This window comes from Hippocampus zosterae, chromosome 2 (assembly GCF_025434085.1).
Source record: "Hippocampus zosterae strain Florida chromosome 2, ASM2543408v3, whole genome shotgun sequence".
Classification (NCBI taxonomy): Eukaryota; Metazoa; Chordata; class Actinopteri; order Syngnathiformes; family Syngnathidae; genus Hippocampus; species Hippocampus zosterae.
This window is the reverse complement of record NC_067452.1, coordinates 17,996,683-18,015,654: the sequence shown is the minus strand read 5'-3', so window position 1 is coordinate 18,015,654 and position 18,972 is coordinate 17,996,683. Positions and strand designations below refer to the sequence as shown.

The 18,972-nt window shown below is 46.1% G+C and overlaps 2 protein-coding genes and 1 long non-coding RNA gene across 5 annotated transcripts; 2 read left to right on the top strand and 1 right to left on the bottom strand.

Annotated features, from left to right (window-relative positions):
- The first annotated feature begins 2,613 nt into the window (after positions 1-2,613).
- LOC127595856 (uncharacterized) lies at positions 2,614-3,749 on the top strand. The gene is made up of 2 exons (XR_007961338.1): positions 2,614-2,696; positions 3,409-3,749. It is a non-coding gene; the product is annotated as an uncharacterized LOC127595856 (long non-coding RNA).
- Positions 3,750-4,485: 736 nt separating this feature from the next.
- Positions 4,486-12,099, top strand: LOC127595833 (gap junction gamma-1 protein-like). Of its 3 annotated transcripts, none has more exons than XM_052057732.1 (5): positions 4,486-4,656; positions 8,036-8,294; positions 8,364-8,583; positions 9,669-10,334; positions 11,014-12,099. In XM_052057732.1, the coding sequence occupies exons 2-5, from the start codon at positions 8,055-8,057 to the stop codon at positions 11,025-11,027; spliced, it is 1,140 nt and encodes a 379-aa protein (XP_051913692.1). In that variant the 5' UTR covers positions 4,486-4,656; positions 8,036-8,054; the 3' UTR covers positions 11,028-12,099. The 3 variants fall into 3 exon arrangements, with proteins under 3 accessions (XP_051913692.1, XP_051913690.1, XP_051913691.1); XM_052057730.1 differs by having other exon boundaries at positions 4,487-4,667; XM_052057731.1 differs by lacking the exon at positions 4,486-4,656 and adding an exon at positions 4,674-4,837.
- Positions 12,100-13,082: 983 nt separating this feature from the next.
- Positions 13,083-14,588, bottom strand: inha (inhibin subunit alpha). The gene is given in 5 exon segments (XM_052058558.1): positions 13,083-13,173; positions 13,175-13,300; positions 13,302-13,504; positions 13,506-13,711; positions 14,465-14,588. Coding segments are annotated over 5 exon segments (750 nt in total).
- Between the last annotated feature and the right edge of the window lie 4,384 nt (positions 14,589-18,972).

Below are 18,972 nucleotides of genomic sequence, written 5' to 3'. Positions count from 1 at the left end.
TTGGGCATTATTTTGTGGCATTTTAGGGGGAAAATATAATTATCTGTTTATTAGTTATTAGTGAACATGTTTACACTGTCATCCAAGTGTCCTCCCACCCCTCTTTATGCCCAAAGTCAGCTGTGAGACGCTGCAGCTCATCAGCATAAAAATTGGATCAAAAGCAGCATTAACTCAGAATGTCAAGAGAGAGATATTAGCGCCCACCTTTGTTGCTTGGAGTCCTGGGGTGTCCAAAATCTTTCTTCCAAGGATCACATACAACTAAATGAAGTATGCATTGGCCACATTCATCATTAATTTATTGAACACACTGGAAACAATCCATCACAGTAGTTCAAGGTATGCATATGCTAGATGAAACAAAGCAAAACTTTGTGGATTTTCTGGCATTTTGCAAGTGGCTGCTTGGGCATCTGATCAGGATGCATCCTGGACACCTTCCTGGTGAGGTGCTCCAGACATGTGCCACCAGGAGAAGGCCCTGGGGACAACCCGGGACACACTATCTCAGACATTGGATGTATGTTTGGTGAAAAAAAAGGGAGTGAGAGATGAGATTGATTTTTTTTCTTCTGTCTCGCCACTTAATGTAGAATGTCAGTCATACAATGCAGGCATGGAACACTAGCTATCGATTTTTAATTTTAATCTCTGATGCGCACTCCAAATCGATGAGAAGCAAGGAGCGTCAGCGCAGAGTGCCGATGCGTATGTGGAACTGGGATTCACGGCTTGGAATTGAAGCGGACTTCCATTGGACAGGGGAAGAGAGCCAATCTCTCTTTTTCGTTAATGGATGCTACAGCTTCTTGTTGCTTTCAAGCTTAGCTTGTAGCAGACATGTGCACATTGCATCATGACGTCTTTGATCCACTAGTGAAAAGGACACTTTGATTCACTCCTCTTTCATCTGTAACTGCTTCAGACAAAGTGTATGCAGGAAAGTGGTTAAGAGTGCACGATTGTCTGTGTCTCATGTGTTGTTGTGCATTATTTTATCATTTTTTGTTATCTTCTCTTTTGATGGCGGCGCGGACACCCACAGCGGCTCCTCTTGTGTTGACAGGGAAGAAATTTCATCTGTGCTGCATGTTTTACATACAGTACCAAGAACTAAACTGAGGCTCAGAGGGGATCGAGCCTTTTCTGTTGCTGGTCCCTCTCTCTGGAATGACCTCCCACTGAACATTCGGCAAGCCTCCTCGCTGCCCATCTTCAAAGCCCTCCTCAAGACTCACTTGTATTCTTTGGCATTCGACTCAGCATGACTTAGATTTGTTCTTGGTTTTACTGTTTGGTGCTTTCTACCGCTTTTATTACCGATTTGTCTTACTGTTTATTGTGCATGTTAAATCGCTCCTTGTACAGCACTTTCTATGCAGCGTTGGGTGTTTGAAAGTGCTCTATAAATACTGTTGACTTGACTTGACAGTACATTTGACAGTACGGTTTATATTTTGTTGTTCTACTTCTTCCTTTCATTACTTTGCTGCTGTGAATTGGGAATTTCTCCATTGCGAGACTGACAAAGGGTTTCTTAAATCCAATCCAAAAAAGACAGTGGGCCACATAATGCCCTCCAAGTAGCAGCTTGGACACCCATACATTATAGTTTTTGATTGTTGCTGGATGGATGGCTGCTGAAGTTGAGGATGAGGAGAGAGCAGCATTGGCGCGGAGCGCCAATGCATATTTGGAGCTGAGAGTCGCCGCTTGGAATTGAAATGGATTTACATGAGACGGGAAAAGTGAACCTATCTCTTTTTTTCATCAATGGATGCTACAGCTTCTTGTTGACTTTGAAACTTACCGGTAGCTTGTCGCCGATGTGTGCACATTTCGATCATTGTGTCTGACCCACTGGTGAAAGGACACTTTAATTCTCTATTTCATCTCAAACTGCTTTAAACAACAAAGTGTATGAGGGAAAACTGGTGAGCATTGCATGACTGTCTTTTATGTTATGTGTTGTGTTGATTATTTTACTTTGTTGACTGTTTTGTGAAGCGCTTTATTACAGCAGCAGCTCTTGTGAAAGCACTATATAAATCAGGATGTATTGTATTATCTCAGGGTGCTTCACCACAAGCTCAGCTCACCCTATTCCAGTGAAGTTCTGTGTCTTCTCTGAGTCGTATGGTTGCTGCGCTTAACCAACTCCAGTGTGCAAATATTTCTTTTCCCGGCAGTGCGCCACATGTGTTGTGCACATGCTTGTTGAAGACATGGATCACCTTCAGCTGAACCCATGTGGTCCAAACCAATAAATGAGGCTTTGAAAATCAAACATGGTTTGCATTTTTGGACTTGCTTGTTTCAGGAACAGTTGGCTGTCTGTGGGAAAGCTCGGGGTGAAAGGGTCAGAGTCAGGTGCACCACAGCAAGCACAATTAAAGAATGTGCGAATTAAGATGGAATTTCAAGACTGTTCCAAGTTGCAGTGGCGGTTCTGGGAAGGGGCCAACAGGGTCCAGTACCCCTGTAGCACTGATTCTGGACCCCCCGTGGCCCCCTCTCCAAACGAAGACTATACTGTAGTGCCCAGTCGTCTACGCCATAGGTGGAACTAAAGTGCAAGTGCCTGGCTTAATATTCTAGTTGGACCTTTTAGTGCTGCACCACGGAAAAAAAACAAGCGCGAAAAGGAGAAGCACCCCCAGAGACGCAGTCCCAAGATGTGTACGTGAGCGTGTGTGTGTAACTTTGTTTTTTTAATGTTTATTTAACAGGGACAATATATAAGACGGGCGGCCCGGTAGTCCAGTGGTTAGCACGTGGGCTTCACAGTGCAGAGGTACCGGGTTCGATTCCAGCTCCGGCCTCCCTGTGTGGAGTTTGCATGTTCTCCCCGGGCCTGCGTGGGTTTTCTCCGGGTGCTCCGGTTTCCTCCCACATTCCAAAAACATGCATGGCAGGCTGATTGGACGCTCTAAATTGTCCCTAGGTGTGAGTGTGAGCGTGGATGGTTGTTCGTTTCTGTGTGCCCTGCGATTGGCTGGCAACCGATTCAGGGTGTCCCCCGCCTACTGCCCGAAGACAGCTGGGATAGGCTCCAGCACCCCCCCGCGACCCTAGTGAGGATCAAGCGGCTCGGAAGATGAATGAATGAATATATAAGACACTGCCTTTTAAAATTGGGACAATTATATGCATCTAAAACATCTCGCTTCCGTGTGTTTGCAGTTTTTGTCCCTGGTCAGGCTTTAGAATGTACAGTATTCATTTATATTTACTGAATACAATAAATGAATACATTAATGCAATTAATAAATAGCATTCATGGCTACATTCTAGACAATTATGTGTGTCTGAGCACCTAAACAGTGGAAGTGTAGCAGGTTCGTGTACATGCCGTGTCCATGCAAAAATTATGATCACATCTATTTGGTTTGTCTTTCTCCACAGACATCACCAAATGTAAAGAAGACCCGCCAATGCAGAACGGAGTTTTGTAAAACATACCTCATGTCCACTATGAATGATGATAGATGAAGCAATCTTGGTGTACTTTGCATTGAGTCTGGGAGGTCAAAAGCACTGAATCTTGAATCACTTCGGATGGGTTGCCAGAAATCACGAAAATCGCAGAATACAGTTGCTGTAATAGTAGGGGCAGTTTCAGACTATTCCACAAGATCTGCACCTATATGAATCTTTTATCAGCACTTAACTCAGTACTATTGTGATTATTATACCGTTTTTCATTGTCGCGTTATGTCCACAATGGTTTAAAAATTTGATGAAGATTTTGAATCTTTGTCTTTTTTGCCCTGGGTTGAATGTGCCCCTCTATCAAAACCCCTGGCCCCAGCCAGGCCCCCTCAGCGAAATTTATCTAGAACCGCCACTGCCAAGTTGGTACCTATGTCGGCAAAACAAGAATAAGTTGTGGCTGAGCAAACATTTTGTGAAAAAAAGCACACCACATCTGGATGAGATACTGGATTGCAATAATGGTGTACAGTTTGGCATTTGAAGCTGCATGATAATTGACCTACTTCAATTTTATTTTTCATTTTTAAATGACACGACTGAATCTACTTTTGATCATTTCCGACTAAGTTCCGATTGCTTTATGTTCGTCTTAACAGCAACAAATGTAATGCTTACACATCTATTTATATATTCCAAGTAAAAATGGACATGGTTCTGCATAATGTTTCATGGATTTTAGCGAAGCATTGTGTGGGGACACCTGCATGGATTAGGGCTAATGAAGAAAACAAGGTTGGCAAGAGTCTCACTTTGATCTCAGAATTCTGACTTTAAAGTGAGAATTCTGACTTTCATGTGAGAATTCTGACTTTAATCTCAGAAGTATGACTTTAGGCTTTAATCTCAGAATTACATAATTGCTTCATAACAACGACTTTTGTGTTGAGCCCCCTCAAAAAACAAAACAAAACAAAACGTAAAAATAGTCGGCGGTACCGTTCTCAGGTTTCATGCCGGGAGGGCGGGTGTTTATTGAGGGGGCCACTTACGCGGCGCGACGAAGAGGAGGAGGAAGATAAGTCAGGAGCCCACAGAAGCCAACACTTCTTTTGTTTGGAGCACCCCGGCGCTCGGGGTCACGGTGGGCTGAATGGACTCAGACTGAGCCTGAGCCAAGCACGCTAATTAGGAAAACCTGGTGGCGCAATTAAGCTCCCGGTGCGTACAAGGTGGGTGTTTGTGTTTGGAGCTACTGAAACTTTGGTGGAGCGCTCGACTGCTTTCCTTTCAGTGGGCAAAACTGGAGCTTGTCTTGGCCATGCAGAGTTAAGTTTTAAAAGTGCGCTTGTCTGTTGAGTGGAATCCAGTCGATTCGTAGAGACCTTTGATGGTGGGGACGGTAAGTCAAAACTTCATTCATTTCATGAAATGTACTTTTTCAATATCGATTATAACGCGCACTCAGAGCTATACAGAGTACAGATGTGTGCCTTTCGCCCGTTACCCTGGAACGTGTCCTAGCCATGTTTAGTTTACCACTGCAACCCGGCAGAGCGCACGGAAGCAAACTGTTGACTGTGTGCCTCTCCACAGTTATTCTCCTTTACCATGAAGGGTGCAAAGCTTGACTGTGTCTTGACCGACTCTTGCGGCCTCGGTCGGGATCAGCTCCCTGAACCCTAAAATCCAGCTTTCTGTTTTGGGTTAGCCAGGAATGTTAAAACGCCTCCGCTTTGTCCGGATCCTTTGCACACTTTCCAGACCAGACAACCCCCTCCCACCCCAAATCCTTCTCCGTATGCAACAGTGGATATTAAAATGTGCTGTTTATTGGTCAACTGACGGCGGGTTTGCACCTTTTTTACTTTGTCAAACACATTTAAGATACAATTGGAAACGCATTTAAGATACAATTTGTCTTTTGTGTCCTGTCGAGGAGCTCCAACCATTTAACGGTGCGTTAACAAGGGTTGAACCAAATCTCCACAATAGCTAGAAAATTATATGGCATTGCCAAGTTGACTTGACACTGCTTCCACCCCCACACCACCCCTTTTTTGTTTCTATTTTTAACCTGTCTGTTGCAACCGCTTAGTTTCTTAAACTTTGTTAGTTTGAAATGTTGTAAACTCTTTCTAGCACTTGGAGGTAGTTTTGAAATGTAAAGTGAACGAATAAACATCTATTTTTTGTAGGTCCGCTTCCCTGAACTGACATTTTGCACACGAGGCACTGAAGTATACTGTGACGTACTGTATTCGATTCTAAGTGCCACGTTTTAGGACTAGTATATAATTTGTTTTCCGTTGAAATGACAAGGCGTGATGTGAAATCAAAGTCTTTTTTTTGTTTTGTTTTGAGAGCATTAATGGTCCAAGCGAGGCTGGATTCAGCAGCCTTTTAATTTGCTGCGTTTCTGCCACGGCTGTGAATCCCATCAGTGAAGTTAAATAACGTTTGAAGGGACACAGTGGCCTCTGTGAGCACTTAACCTCCTCACACCACTCCCTCAACTTGTCTTCATCTCCGCTGCGCTCTGATTTTAAAGGTGGTATTTTCATAATTGTAGGGTGAAAACAGATGTCACTCTGTGGCTGTATTTACTGCTACTTGCTTCTGTTGCTTCTTGTCTCACGCTGATCCTTCTTCTGGAAAAGCTGTACAGCTCTATACTACAGTGAATCCCCGTTTTTCGCGGGAGGGGGAATTTGTTCCAGACCCATCCGCAGGTGGTGAAAATCTGCAATAGAAATGTTTTTTTTTTTTTTTTTACGATTTCCGACTTCCACAAACTTCATACACATTTGAACTTTTTAAAAGACGCTTCTTCCTTTGCTCTTGTTCTCGATGCATCAAAAAGTCACAGTTCTCCAAATAAGAGGTATTGCATGCAACATTGTACACGCTACTGTATTTCAATGTCAAAATATCAAACGGAGCCATAAGTTGATCTGACTACAGTCCACCTGCCTATTGCTGATATATAATGTGAAAGGCCTCATAGACTGTAAAAAAAGACATCATCCATTGCCTAAAAATCCTCCTCCTGTACATAGCGTTTTGGTCAGGTTTGTTAACATTTGTTCTAATACTGCAATCTTTAGTCTTTTAATAATCCCAGTGTGCATAGGTGCAGGACAAGACATTTTGCGAAACACTTGGAGTGAAAATGTTTTTGTATTTGTAGTCGAAGCGCACAGGACGTGTGCATTTGAGTGTGAGCACATTGTGGTTATTGAAAAAAAAATGTTCATGGTTGGCAGGCTTGCATGCGGTAAGCTCTCAGAGCATCAATGGAATTTCTCTGACAAAGACGATGCACGCCATATCCTCAATTATCCCGAAAGATAAAAAAAAGTGTGTTCATTTTTTACTGACGCTGCAATAGTCGTTTTCTGTTCCGTTTGTTTTAAATGAGTATGTTGCCACTGGTCACATTGAATTGGTGCATATTTGAAATGTTTTTATCGCAATACTCGATTTACTCAATGGGCAAAAACGGCTTTTGGGGCCCATCAGAATCTTCGAAAGTCAAGAATCACTGTTAATAAGTGCAAAAATTATTCCAAGCAATTTTATTTTAGGCCAGTAGTTGTCAATGCACAAGTGTACGATTTAAATAAGCTTTGTGGGTGCGGATATGCGATGTTGACTGGCAGCCAATGCGCTGACGCTCAACAGTGAAGGAATAAATGGAGAAGTGCAGCTACAGCACCATCATCTGCTATTACTGCGGTGACTGTGAAGACACAGAGACTTTCCACGCATGTGCCCAAACTTCTAACGGTTCACAATAAAACTAGCCATCTATGTTCGGGGGACATTCATAGGCTATTTTCCCTATTTTGTCACATTTTTTGCTGATAGTGCCGACAAGACGGGCACAGTGGATGAGTGGTTAACACATCTGCCTCGCAGTCCTGAAGTTTGTTTGAATACTTTGTACGTGGGATTTGCATGTTCTCCCTGTGCTTATGAGGATGTTCTTCTGGTACTTTGGCTTTCACCCGTATTCCAAACACAAACATTCGTGTTAAGTTCATTGAGCATTCAGAATTTTCCTTAAGTGCTGATTGATTGTGGACAAGTCCCGTCCCATCGCTTGACCAAAGTGCCCCAGTTCACATGTGACTCTTAAGGTGTACACAAAATGGATTTAGAGGTGACGACAAAACACTAAGCACTGACAAACTAATACTGGGGAATTCCTCAGATGACTTTGAAAGACAAGTTGTACATATAGGGAAGGTCAGTGCCCACAAACAAAGCCACTCAAAACTACAACCGCTCAAGGTATTAAATTATTGGCAGGAAGTAGCAAAATGACAAAAGAAAGCAAGTAGAAATCAAATTGAGACACAAACATGGACAGCAACTCCGGGGGGGAACAAAATGGCTAACCTTCAACAGGGCCGAGACGAAGAGCAAGGATGGTAAAACGACTAATAATAGAAAAATAAATCCATGAAAAAGGGGAAGACAATACCACACACAAGACGGTCTGAAAAAGTAAGCTTTAAGGTGTTTTAAATCTTAGGAATATCTTTATATGTGAGTAACTTTGCACATTGGATTTTCGTTTTTTCTCCACCCCAAGCTCTTGGCTCCTCGACACCATGAGTTGGAGTTTCCTGACGCGTCTGCTGGATGAGATTTCAAACCACTCCACCTTTGTGGGGAAGATCTGGCTGACGGTGCTGATCATCTTCCGTATCGTCCTGACGGCCGTCGGCGGGGAGACGATCTACTACGATGAGCAGAGCAAATTTGTCTGCAACACGCAGCAGCCGGGTTGTGAGAACGTGTGCTACGACGCCTTTGCGCCGCTCTCGCACGTCCGCTTCTGGATCTTTCAGGTAGGTTTTGCATTACGTGTAAGACTTAGCATCTACTTTGTGACTAAAGTGAAGCCATGTCCTCCTCAGGTCATTATGATCACCACTCCGACCATTATGTACCTGGGATTCGCCATGCACAAAATCGCCCGCATGGAAGACTCGGACTACCGCCCGCGGCGTAAGAAGAGGATGCCCATCATCAGCCGTGGCGCAGTTCGGGACTACGAGGAGGCTGAGGACAATGGAGAAGAAGACCCCATGGTCGCTGAGGAGATCGAGCACGAGAAGCCAGATAAGGAGGAAAAAAGTAAGCGGTCATTGTCGCTCAGTTTTAAGGTATGGACTAGTCGGTGCTCAGTATATTCAAGACGTAGAGAAGGATCCAGATGTAGCTTCTCTTGTAACTCATTAACTGTTAAAATTGAAGAGAAGAAATGAGCCAGCAGTTGCATATTGTGTGGAGTGGAGCCCAGTTCTGTATATTTGCAGCACGTCTCATTTTGCCACAAACCACTGTACATAACTTATGCACATTTCAGTGCTCGCGTCTTGAAGGTTGAAGAGCTGCTTGGAATTCTTAAATGCTTGAATTTGATTGCTAGCTTTTCAAGGTTTGGAAACGGCATTCCTGATTTATTTATTTTTTGATAAAGTGCAGGGCAGGCACTCTGACTGTCGCTTGTTCACAGAGGTGGCAAAAGTCCAGACATAGACAGTACGGATACTTGTGTAAATGCAGTACTTATTACGCTTCTTTACTTGCTGTAAGCACAGACAGAATACAGGTATACTTCAGAACAAAAGTAATTAAAAAATGTAGGCCTTGTGTGTTCACTCACTCGATTGTGGCGGCTGTTGGCAACAGATGCAAAAGTGGTGGAGAGCCTTTTTAAGGTTTTTGTGGAGTCGATGGTTTTCACGATAGAAAATGTGAGTGAGCGACACAAACTCAAATTGAAATGGAAGTTGAAAGGATGGAATTGGAAATGCATTGCTGAAAAATGTGTCTTGGGGAGGCCAGTACCATATGCTACAATACGCCAAAATTGGAGTTAAAGGGATTTATCTCATTGGTTATATGGCCCGAGTCTTTCTCTTGACTGGCTCCAAACCGATCATTTGGGCCTAAAAGTGCCTTGCTAAATACACTATACGTTAATTCATTATTTTTTTTAACCTGGCATTAAAAAAAAATTTAAACATTTAAAGATGGAAAATTTGCCTTTGATCACATTGCACATGCTAAATTAAACTATTTGAATCGTCTCCTCTCGGAATGTGCAAAATAAGCTGTGCCTGTTTGGCAGACGCAATCTGGGTGTGCATTTAGTAAACCAGCCCCTTTCAGGTCTAATGAAGATTTGTCGTGTGTGTGTTTGGTCACTTTTCAAGGCGTACAGGAGAAGAAGCATGACGGACGGCGGAGGATCCTGCGAGATGGCCTGATGAAAGTCTATATATGCCAGCTCCTGTGGCGTTCAGCTTTCGAAGTGGGCTTCCTTTGTGGCCAGTTCATTCTGTATGGCTTTGAGGTTATCCCCTTCTACCCCTGCACTCGCTCACCCTGCCCGCACACAGTAGACTGCTTTGTATCTCGGCCCACTGAAAAGACCATCTTCCTCTTGATCATGTACGTCGTGTCTTTCCTCTGCCTAATCCTCACGATCTTTGAAATCATGCACTTGGGCATCGGCAGTATCCGCGACACCTTCCGCAGGCGGGCCACCCTGAGGTCACAAACGCCCTCGCCCCTTCATGCCATAGCCTCAGCACCACCGGGGTATCACGCTGCTGTGAAAAAAGGAGCCAAAGGGGAGCTTAGGATCTCGCCAACGGGTGACTCTGTCTTGGACACTTTTGGCAACTCGACCCGTGACCTAGAGCGGTTGCGCAGGCACTTGAAGCTGGCACAGCAGCACTTGGACCTGGCCTACCACACGGAGGAGGGAAGTCCCTCACGCAGCAGCAGCCCCGAGGTCCATACTGTGGCGCAAACGCCGGCTGAGCAGAACCGTCTCAATTTTGCTCAAGAGAAGCAGGGAGATGTGAGCCAAAAAGGTATTTGCAAACCAAATTTCCAAGATGTCTCGTCATTACAATGACCGAGGGTGTTATCTCAATATCCATTTATTTGGGTGCAACTTAGTCGACAAGGTAATCCGTTTCTGTGATTGATGTCATTATATTTTGCTCATAGATGCAGAATACAATGAATTGTGTAAAAGAAAATGGATATGCGGGTATATTTTAAAATACACACACACATCGCCATATCCAATGGTGTTGTTTGAATTCCCAAGCTTGGCAATGCCGCCGTGGATGTGCCCGGAGACCCAAAGGCACCATGAAGCCTCTTTAGCGAGCTGGTTACTAGTGCCTTTTGCTGTGCTGTAGAAAGCCCCATGAAGAATTCGTGGGACATCCTGGAGCCACCGGAGGCTTAAAACATATTTGTGTTTCGGAAACGTGTAGGGCTGTGTAGACAAGACCAAGCGGCATCCACTTTTCTCTGGTCCATGGTTTCAGCAGACCTGCCCACAGTGTTTGAGAGCAGAAACAACTTGATACATAAATACTACTGCCTTTTTTTTAAATAAAAAAAAAAAACACATTCCTGACTTTGCAGATGCTGCTTGCTATGTGGGGGGACCTTTTCGAGAATATGATGTGAATTTTTGAAGATTAAAAAAATGTATCTGTATTTTTAATGCCTCTTGCTTTTTATCCCCTTTTCCAGGAATACGTGCCTGAACCTGCCTTCTGAATGTCCTCTGCCTTGTCATTCCTCAAGCCTTATCGCATTGGGTAAGGTGCTTCTGGAGAAGCAGTTGAACCACTAAGAGGATTTGGATGTTTATGTGCGTGCATATGTGTGAAAGAAAAAATACTACTTTCAGTACTACATGTCTGGGGAGAGGCGGGAAAGAGCTGATTCACCTTTAATGGCCGTTATGTGGTTGGTTCAAGGCAGCCCTGCCACTTGCGAGCTCACTTATTTTTCCCTGAAATCCCTGTCCATTCTTGCCACCTTGGCTGCCCCGGTTCTTTTTCTCCTTCTCACAAAAGTAATACTGCATTTTTTTTGTTTTTGTTTTTTTGTGTAAGCTTGTGTAGATATTTCTGGAGCAGTGCTCATTGTTGTTGTTTTTCCTTAGGCTTATGTATTTCTTTCTTTGGGCCAAATTGTTGAACTGGGAAATGCTTGAATTCTTCATGCTCCAAAAACATTCCTAAGGACTTCCAAAAAAACCCCATTCACAATACATTTCATTCATACTTTTGTAATCAACTAACCCCACCCCCCTTTTCCACCACACTTCAATGAGTTTTTCTTCCCAAAATGATCTGATTCACCTTCGTCACTGCAGAGGGTTTGTAAAACGTTGACTTTTTTTGGGGGGGGGGACTTCTTTGCTAAACCTCATTGAGCTGTGTGGTGATCAGCAGCGCCAACTCCATCCTGCTGAAATGCATTCCGCTTGGGTGAGACATACTTTTCCATCCCTGACACACGTGGCCTGTATTCATGCTCCAACACAGATGCTGACCCTCCCAACCTTACGCTGGATTCAGCAGCTAATGCACACTTTGAGTCCTGTGCAGGTCAATACGTTCTTAATGCTTTTCCATTGCTTTTTTTTTTGGGGGGGGGGGGGTATGTGTGTGTCTGGCTTGAAAAGATGGCGCCTACAAAATGTTGCATCTCATTCCAAGTGATTGTCTTTGTTTTACGGTACGATCAAAATACAGTTGCAAACATTGTTTTGTTTTGTACTTGGAGATATCTATTTTTTCTTGAGAGTAAATATATTTGAACAGAAAATTGTAGTGATTTTATTGTGGGTTTACAAAAGGGGGAACAAAAGTCATGAATTTAGTGCCATCTAGCGTTGACAAATGGAACTGAACAATTACTCCACAAAGGCGCAAGTTAATTAAATGGGTTTAGGTCAGGGTGCAGTCATGTTATTTCACACCGTCCTAAACCAAGCATGCTTTTATGGACCTTGTGTGCACTGGGACGATCGTAGAAAAGAGCCTTAGCCAAATAGCTAAAGGGCACTCATGAAAAACAAACTACTATATTAAATCGACCGGAACAGAAACTGAAGCAGTGACTAAGCAAATCTACATTTAAAAAAGAATCTTTTCACATTTAAATGCGAGAGAAAATGTTAATGTTATAAGACGATTTATGAAAAAAAAATACTCTTGTTCCTATAATTAGTCACCTAAAAGTATGAGTGTGAAGACTATCCACAAGAAGACGACAGTGTTGGTTGGCTTAAACTTTATTTAGTCATCTAAGAACAGCCAAACGAATACAATTTGGACTCATGAATTTAGTAACCCATCACTGCAGTCATCTGCCACACAGGGCTGCCGGCACAATAATGCAAGTACAGTACTCTGTACTTCATAAAGGGAGAGTCTACAAAGTTTCTGAATACCTCTCATTCACCCATTTCCACTACTATAGCTAAGGAAACAGTTGGGCATCAAAAACAGTAATTTGAAAAGCTGTTTCAATTTAGTCTCTAATCACTGATGGAGAAAGGGGTCACATTGAGAAGCATAAAATTATTTACAAATTATAAAAAGGCAAAGCACAATACAGTAGTAGGAAAATGAATGTATTCAGCCACAGGCGTCAAACACCAGCCCTGGCCTTGCATCCATTTCATTTCTGCCTGTAAATACGATGCAAACCCACGATGTTATCGATGGTACTTTTTCTCTATCCTTTATGGGGACTTGCCTGTTTAAACTTTAGATAAAATACATCTTGATTTACATGTACATTTTTTACGGAATGATGTTGGGCAAAATCTCATGCTGAAAGGAGTAACCACCATCAGATGTGGTGGTGATGCCCAGTGACCTCATGGTTCCGGGGACAACACTGCGTGATCCCAAGAATGGTGCTTGTTTGATTAGAGGCCCAGCAGTTCTCATGACAGTAGTAGAAGGTCAGCACTCCCAGCTCTTGGAAGCTGATTTGGATTTCAGCTCAGCCACAATCTGTGCTGTGGACTCTCCTGCGAGGGCCCTTGAAGCAGGTTGATAGCCAAAGGGGACCAAGGGATGCGGTCTGGGGCACTCCTCTGGGAGTGGGCCGGCCTTGGGTTAGCGTGTAGGTGAAAAGGAATCTGACCTGCCTCCACTTTGTGACACTGACAGTTTCAACAGTGCACTTGGAACAGGACTGGGTCTTCAAGCATGATTCTGATCCAGGATGTAAGTTGTCCATCCATCTGGGCTCATCCTCCCGCCACCTGAAGAATCTGCCAGTCTTAACGTGAGGATTGTGATCGCGGCTGAGGAGTTGGCTGTGGCGCCCCCGGCATAGAAACAGGAGTGCGCCGACATCAGTCGCTGGTAGTTCGCAGAAGGCTGGAAGTAATTTGAGATGTTTCTGTTTAGGGGAGTCGTAACTGCCACAGGATGAGTTTTCCAGATTTAAACAAAGCATTTGTCTACACTCTGTAAATGTAAGTTGTAGTACATTTAACCCTTTAACATTGCTCATTCATTCATTCATTCATCTTCCGAGCCGCTTGATCCTCACTAGGGTCGTGGGGGGTGCTGGAGCCTATCCCAGCTGTCTTCGGGCAGTAGGCGGGGGACACCCTGAATCGGTTGCCAGCCAATCGCAAGGGCACACAGAAATGAACAACCACCCGCACTCACACTCACACCTAGGGACAATTTAGAGCGTCCAATCAGCCGGAATGTGGGAGGAAACCGGAGCACCCGGAGAAAACCCACGCAGGCCCGGGGAGAACATGCAAACTCCACACGGAGGCCGGAGCTGGAATCGAACCCGGTACCTCTGCACTGTGAAGCCGACGTGCTAACCACTGGACTACCAGGCCGCCCAACATTGCTCATATTAAAAGTAATAACCCCACCCCAATAATAGCAATTGTTCTTGTAACTGCCCGAAGAAAATACAAAGGCCAATACAAATGCAATAGTTTTGTATTGATTGTTAAAGTGTTAACAATTATAAAGTTGGGGTTTCTCACCAGGGCTGGGAAGAGAATGATCTCAGCTGTTTTCCGGCTCAATTGGCTTAACTGATCAGCCCACACTCTGACTAATTCCAGGGAACCCACCCAGGTATTTGTGGCCCTCTCTCTTCATCGGGCCTTTGTGGCACACGTGGTGGACCCTCTAGACCTAACCATCCAGAATGCGGCCTTGGGGCCACAACAAAACCTCATCTCTTGAAAACTCCTCTGCCGGGTAGCTGTATATCATGTAGTGGAGCCACCAAGAGCCCAAGGGAAGCATCAAACGGGAGAGCATGTTGACAATAAAATGGAGCCCTTTGCGCCCCTGTGGCGTCATGTGTGTCTGCAATAAGCAGGTCATCACAAAAAAGGATTACCTTGATGCTCGGAATGCAGCGTCATCTGATTGGATTGCACACACCATCACCAAAGTGAGTTTGCACTCCTTAAAAATATGTGATTATCTGCTTTGACCATGACGAATGACTGCCCTAATTCACATGCAAACAGCCATACGTGCATGCTTCACACTGCGTTCTGCAGAAAAAATCTTTTATTGCACGCTTTAATGTCAGCATGTCAGTATTGTCTTCCACAACATGTGTTTCCCCAGCGGAAGTCATGTTTTCCTCCTTTTTGGCCTGGCCACATTTCTGCGCAAATATTGTGACTCCTTGGCTGGCTCAGCAGGCCGTACATAAGTTTGCTTAAGTGTGATGCAAACGTGCAATTTTTAGCATCTTTAAAAACGTGAGAGAGCCACGAAGTGGGAAAAAAAGTGGCAGTGTGTTCTTGCTCCTGTTTTTAAAGTGTAAATGTATCATCAGCACTACAGCCAAACAAGAAATCCGCCGTAGTACCATGACTGACCTTTGGGAGGCCCTAGGCTGCCGGATTGTTCCAAGAAGAAAAGGTGGTTGAGTTATATCACTCTCAAATGTCGCATTTATTTGATCAAATCTGTGGGAGAAAATCCCTGATGTTTTCTGTAACATTCTAATCAGCATTTTGTGTTTCTTCAATGGAGTCTGAAATTGGTTTGTTGCAGAATAAGTATTTAAGATTGTTTCATAATGTTTAGCCGCAGGAGTGCCCAAACTTTTTGGATCGAAGATCTACTTTTTGATCAACTAACCTCACGGGTTCTACCCTTACCGGCGCACGCACGCACACACACACACAAATTTAAGATTTACCTGCTTTATTTTATTTTTTAAATATTTTTTTTTAGTGAAAATGAGACTGATTAGTGTGCAGTGTATATTCCATCCATCCATCCATCATCTACCGCTTATCCGGGGCCGGGTCGCGGGTGCAACAGCTTTAGCAGGGAAGCCCAGACTTCCCTCTCCCTAGCTACTTCTTCCAGCTCTCCCCGGGGGATCCCGAGACGTTCCCAGGCCAGCTGGGTGACATAGTCTCTCCAGCGTGTCCTGGGTCTTCCTCGGGGTCTCCTCCCGGTGGGACATACCCGGAACACCTCACCAGGGAGGCGCTCAGGAGGCATCCGAATCAGATGCCCAAGCCACCTCATCTGGCTCCTCTCAATGTGGAGGAGAAGCGGCTCGACTCTGAGCCCCTCCCGGATGACCGAGCTTCTCACCTTATCTCTAAGGGAGAGCCCGGACACCCTGCGGAGAAAACTAATTTCGGCCGCTTGTATCCGGGATCTCGTTCTTTCGGTCACGACCCATAGCTCGTGACCATAGATGAGGGTTGGGACGTAGATCGACCGGTAAATTGAGAGCTTCGCCCTTTGGCTCAGCTCCTTCTTCACCACGACAGACCGATACAACGTCCGCATCACAGCAGACGCTGCACCGATCCGCCTGTCAATCTCCCGCTCCCTCCTGCCCCCACTCGTGAACAAGACCCCAAGATACTTGAACTCCTCCACTTGGGGCAAGATCTCCTCCCCGGCACGGAGGGGGCACTCCACCCTTTTCCGACTGAGGACCATGGTTTCAGATTTGGAGGTGCTGATTCTCACCCCAACCGCTTCACACTCGGCTGCGAAACGCTCCAGTGAGAGTTGGAGAGCCCCGTTTGAAGGAGCCAACAGCACCACATCATCTGCAAAAAGCAGGGATGCAATACTGAGGCCCCCAAAACGGACCCCCTCAACGCTTCGGCTGCGCCTAGAAATTCTGTCCATAAAAGTTATGAACAGAATCGGCGACAAAGGGCAGCCTTGGCGGAGTCCTACCCCCACTGGAAACGATTCCGACTTACTGCCGGCAATGCGAACCAAACTCTGACATCGGTGGTATAGTGACCGAACAGCCCGTATCAGGGGGTTCGGTACCCCATACCCACGAAGCACCCCCCACAGAACTCCCCGAGGGACACGGTCAAACGCCTTCTCCAAGTCCACAAAACGCATGTAGACTGGTTGGGCGAATTCCCACATACCCTCAAGGACCCTGCCAATGGTGTAGAGCTGGTCCACTGTTCCACGGCCGGGACGAAAACCACACTGCTCCTCCTCAATCTGAGGCTCGACTTCCCGACGTCCCTACCACCCCGGTCTGCCAATCCAGAGGCACTCTCCCTGTTGACCACGCGATGTTGCAGAGGCGTGTCAACCAGGACAGCCCCACAACATCCAGAGCCTTGAGGAACTCCGGGCGGATCTCATCCACCCCTGGGGCCTTACCACCGAGGAGCTTGTTAACCACATCGGTGACTTCAACCACAGAGATAGGAGAGCTCACCTCAGAGTCCCCAGGCTCTGCTTCCGCTAAGGAAGGCGTGTTGGTGGAGTTGAGGAGGTCTTCGAAGTACTCTGCCCACCGGTTTACAACGTCCCGAGTCGAAGTCAGCAGCGCCCATCCCCACTGTAACACAGTGTTAGTGGTGCACTGCTTCCCCCTCCTGAGACATATCTGGTCCACGGATGGTGGACCAGAACTTCCTCGAAGCCGTCCGGAAGTCGGCTTCCATGGCCTCACCGAACTCTTCCCACGCTCGGTTTTTTGCCTCGGCGACCACCTAAGCTGCGTTCCGCTTGGCCAGTCGATACCCGTCAGCTGCCTCTGGGGTCCCACAGGCCATAAAGGCTCGATAGGACTCCTTCTTCAGCTTGACGGCATCCCTTACTGCTGGTGTCCATCAGCGAGTACGGGGGTTCCCGCCACGACAGGCACCAACCACCTTACAACCACAACTCAGATTGGCCGCCTCAACAATAGAGGCACGGAACATGGTCCACTCGGGCTCAATGTCCCCCGCCTCCCCCGGAACATGGGAAAAGCTCTGTCGGAGGTGGGAGTTGAAACTCCTTCTGACAGGGGATTCCGCCAGACGCTCCCAACAAACCCTCACAATACGTTTGGGTCTGCCAGGACGGACCGGCATCTTCCCCCACCATCGGAGCCTACTCACAACCAGGTGGTGATCAGTTGACAGCTCCGCCCCTCTCTTCACCCGAGTGTCCAGAACATGCGGCCGCAAATTCGATGATACAACTACAAAGTCGATCATCGAACTGCGGCCTAGGGTGTCCTGGTGCCAAGTGCACATATGGACACCCTTATGTTTGAACAAGGTGTTCGTTATGGACAATCCGTGATGAGCACAGAAGTCCAATAACAAAACACCACTCGGGTTCTGATCGGGGGGGCCGTTCCTCCCAATCACGCCCCTCCAGGTCTCACTGTCATTGCCCACGTGAGCATTGAAGTCCCCCAGTAGAACAAGGGAGTCCCCAGCAGGAGTACTCTCCAGCACACCCTCCAAGGACTCCAAAAAGGGTGGGTATGCTGAGCTGCTGTTTGGTGCATATGCACAAACAACAGTCAGGACCCGTCCCCCCACCCGCAGGCGGAGGGATTCAACCCTCTCGTCCACCGTTGTGAACCCCAATGTACAGGCACTGAGCTGGGGGGCAATGAGTATGCCCACTCCTGCTCTGCGCCTTTCACCGTGAGCAACTCCAGAGTGGAAGAGAGTCCAACCCCTCTCGAGAGAACTGGTACCAGAACACAGGCTGTGTGTGGAGGCAAGTCTGACTATATCCAGTCGGAAATTCTCTGCCTCACACACCAGCTCGGGCTCCTTCCCTGCCAGAGAGGTGACATTCCATGTCCCAAGAGCTAGCTTCTGCAGCCGAGGATCGGACCGCCGTGTATATTAACACAAAAAAATATATTACTAACATGTACAAAGATACACAAATGGTTGTTTGTTTTTTTTCTTCTCGACACTCCTCGGATCTACTTGGGACCTGTCTTAGATCTACCGGTAAATCAGGATCTACCTAATGGCCACCCCTGGTTTAGCCTGTTGTAGTGGGACGTTTTCAAGATTGATTGTCCACTCGTCTGGCATACTCAAATATCAACCCATGCATCCATTTCCCAACACCGCTTATCCTAAAGTAGGTCTCGGGAGTTGCCGGAGCCTATCTCAGCTGACTTCGAGTGGAAGGCAAACTACACCCTGAACTAGTCGCCAGTCCGTTGCAGGGCATATGTAGAGACAAACGACCATTCCTACCCACATTCACACCATCACTGAGTGGGAACTGATCCCACGCTGCCCTCACACGAGTCCGGCAAGTGTACCACAGCACAGGGGTGTCAAACTCAGGTCCTGGAGGGCCCCTGCCCTGCATGTTTTCCAAGTCTCCCTATTGCAACACACCTGATTCAAATGATCCGATCATCAGCAAGCTGCGC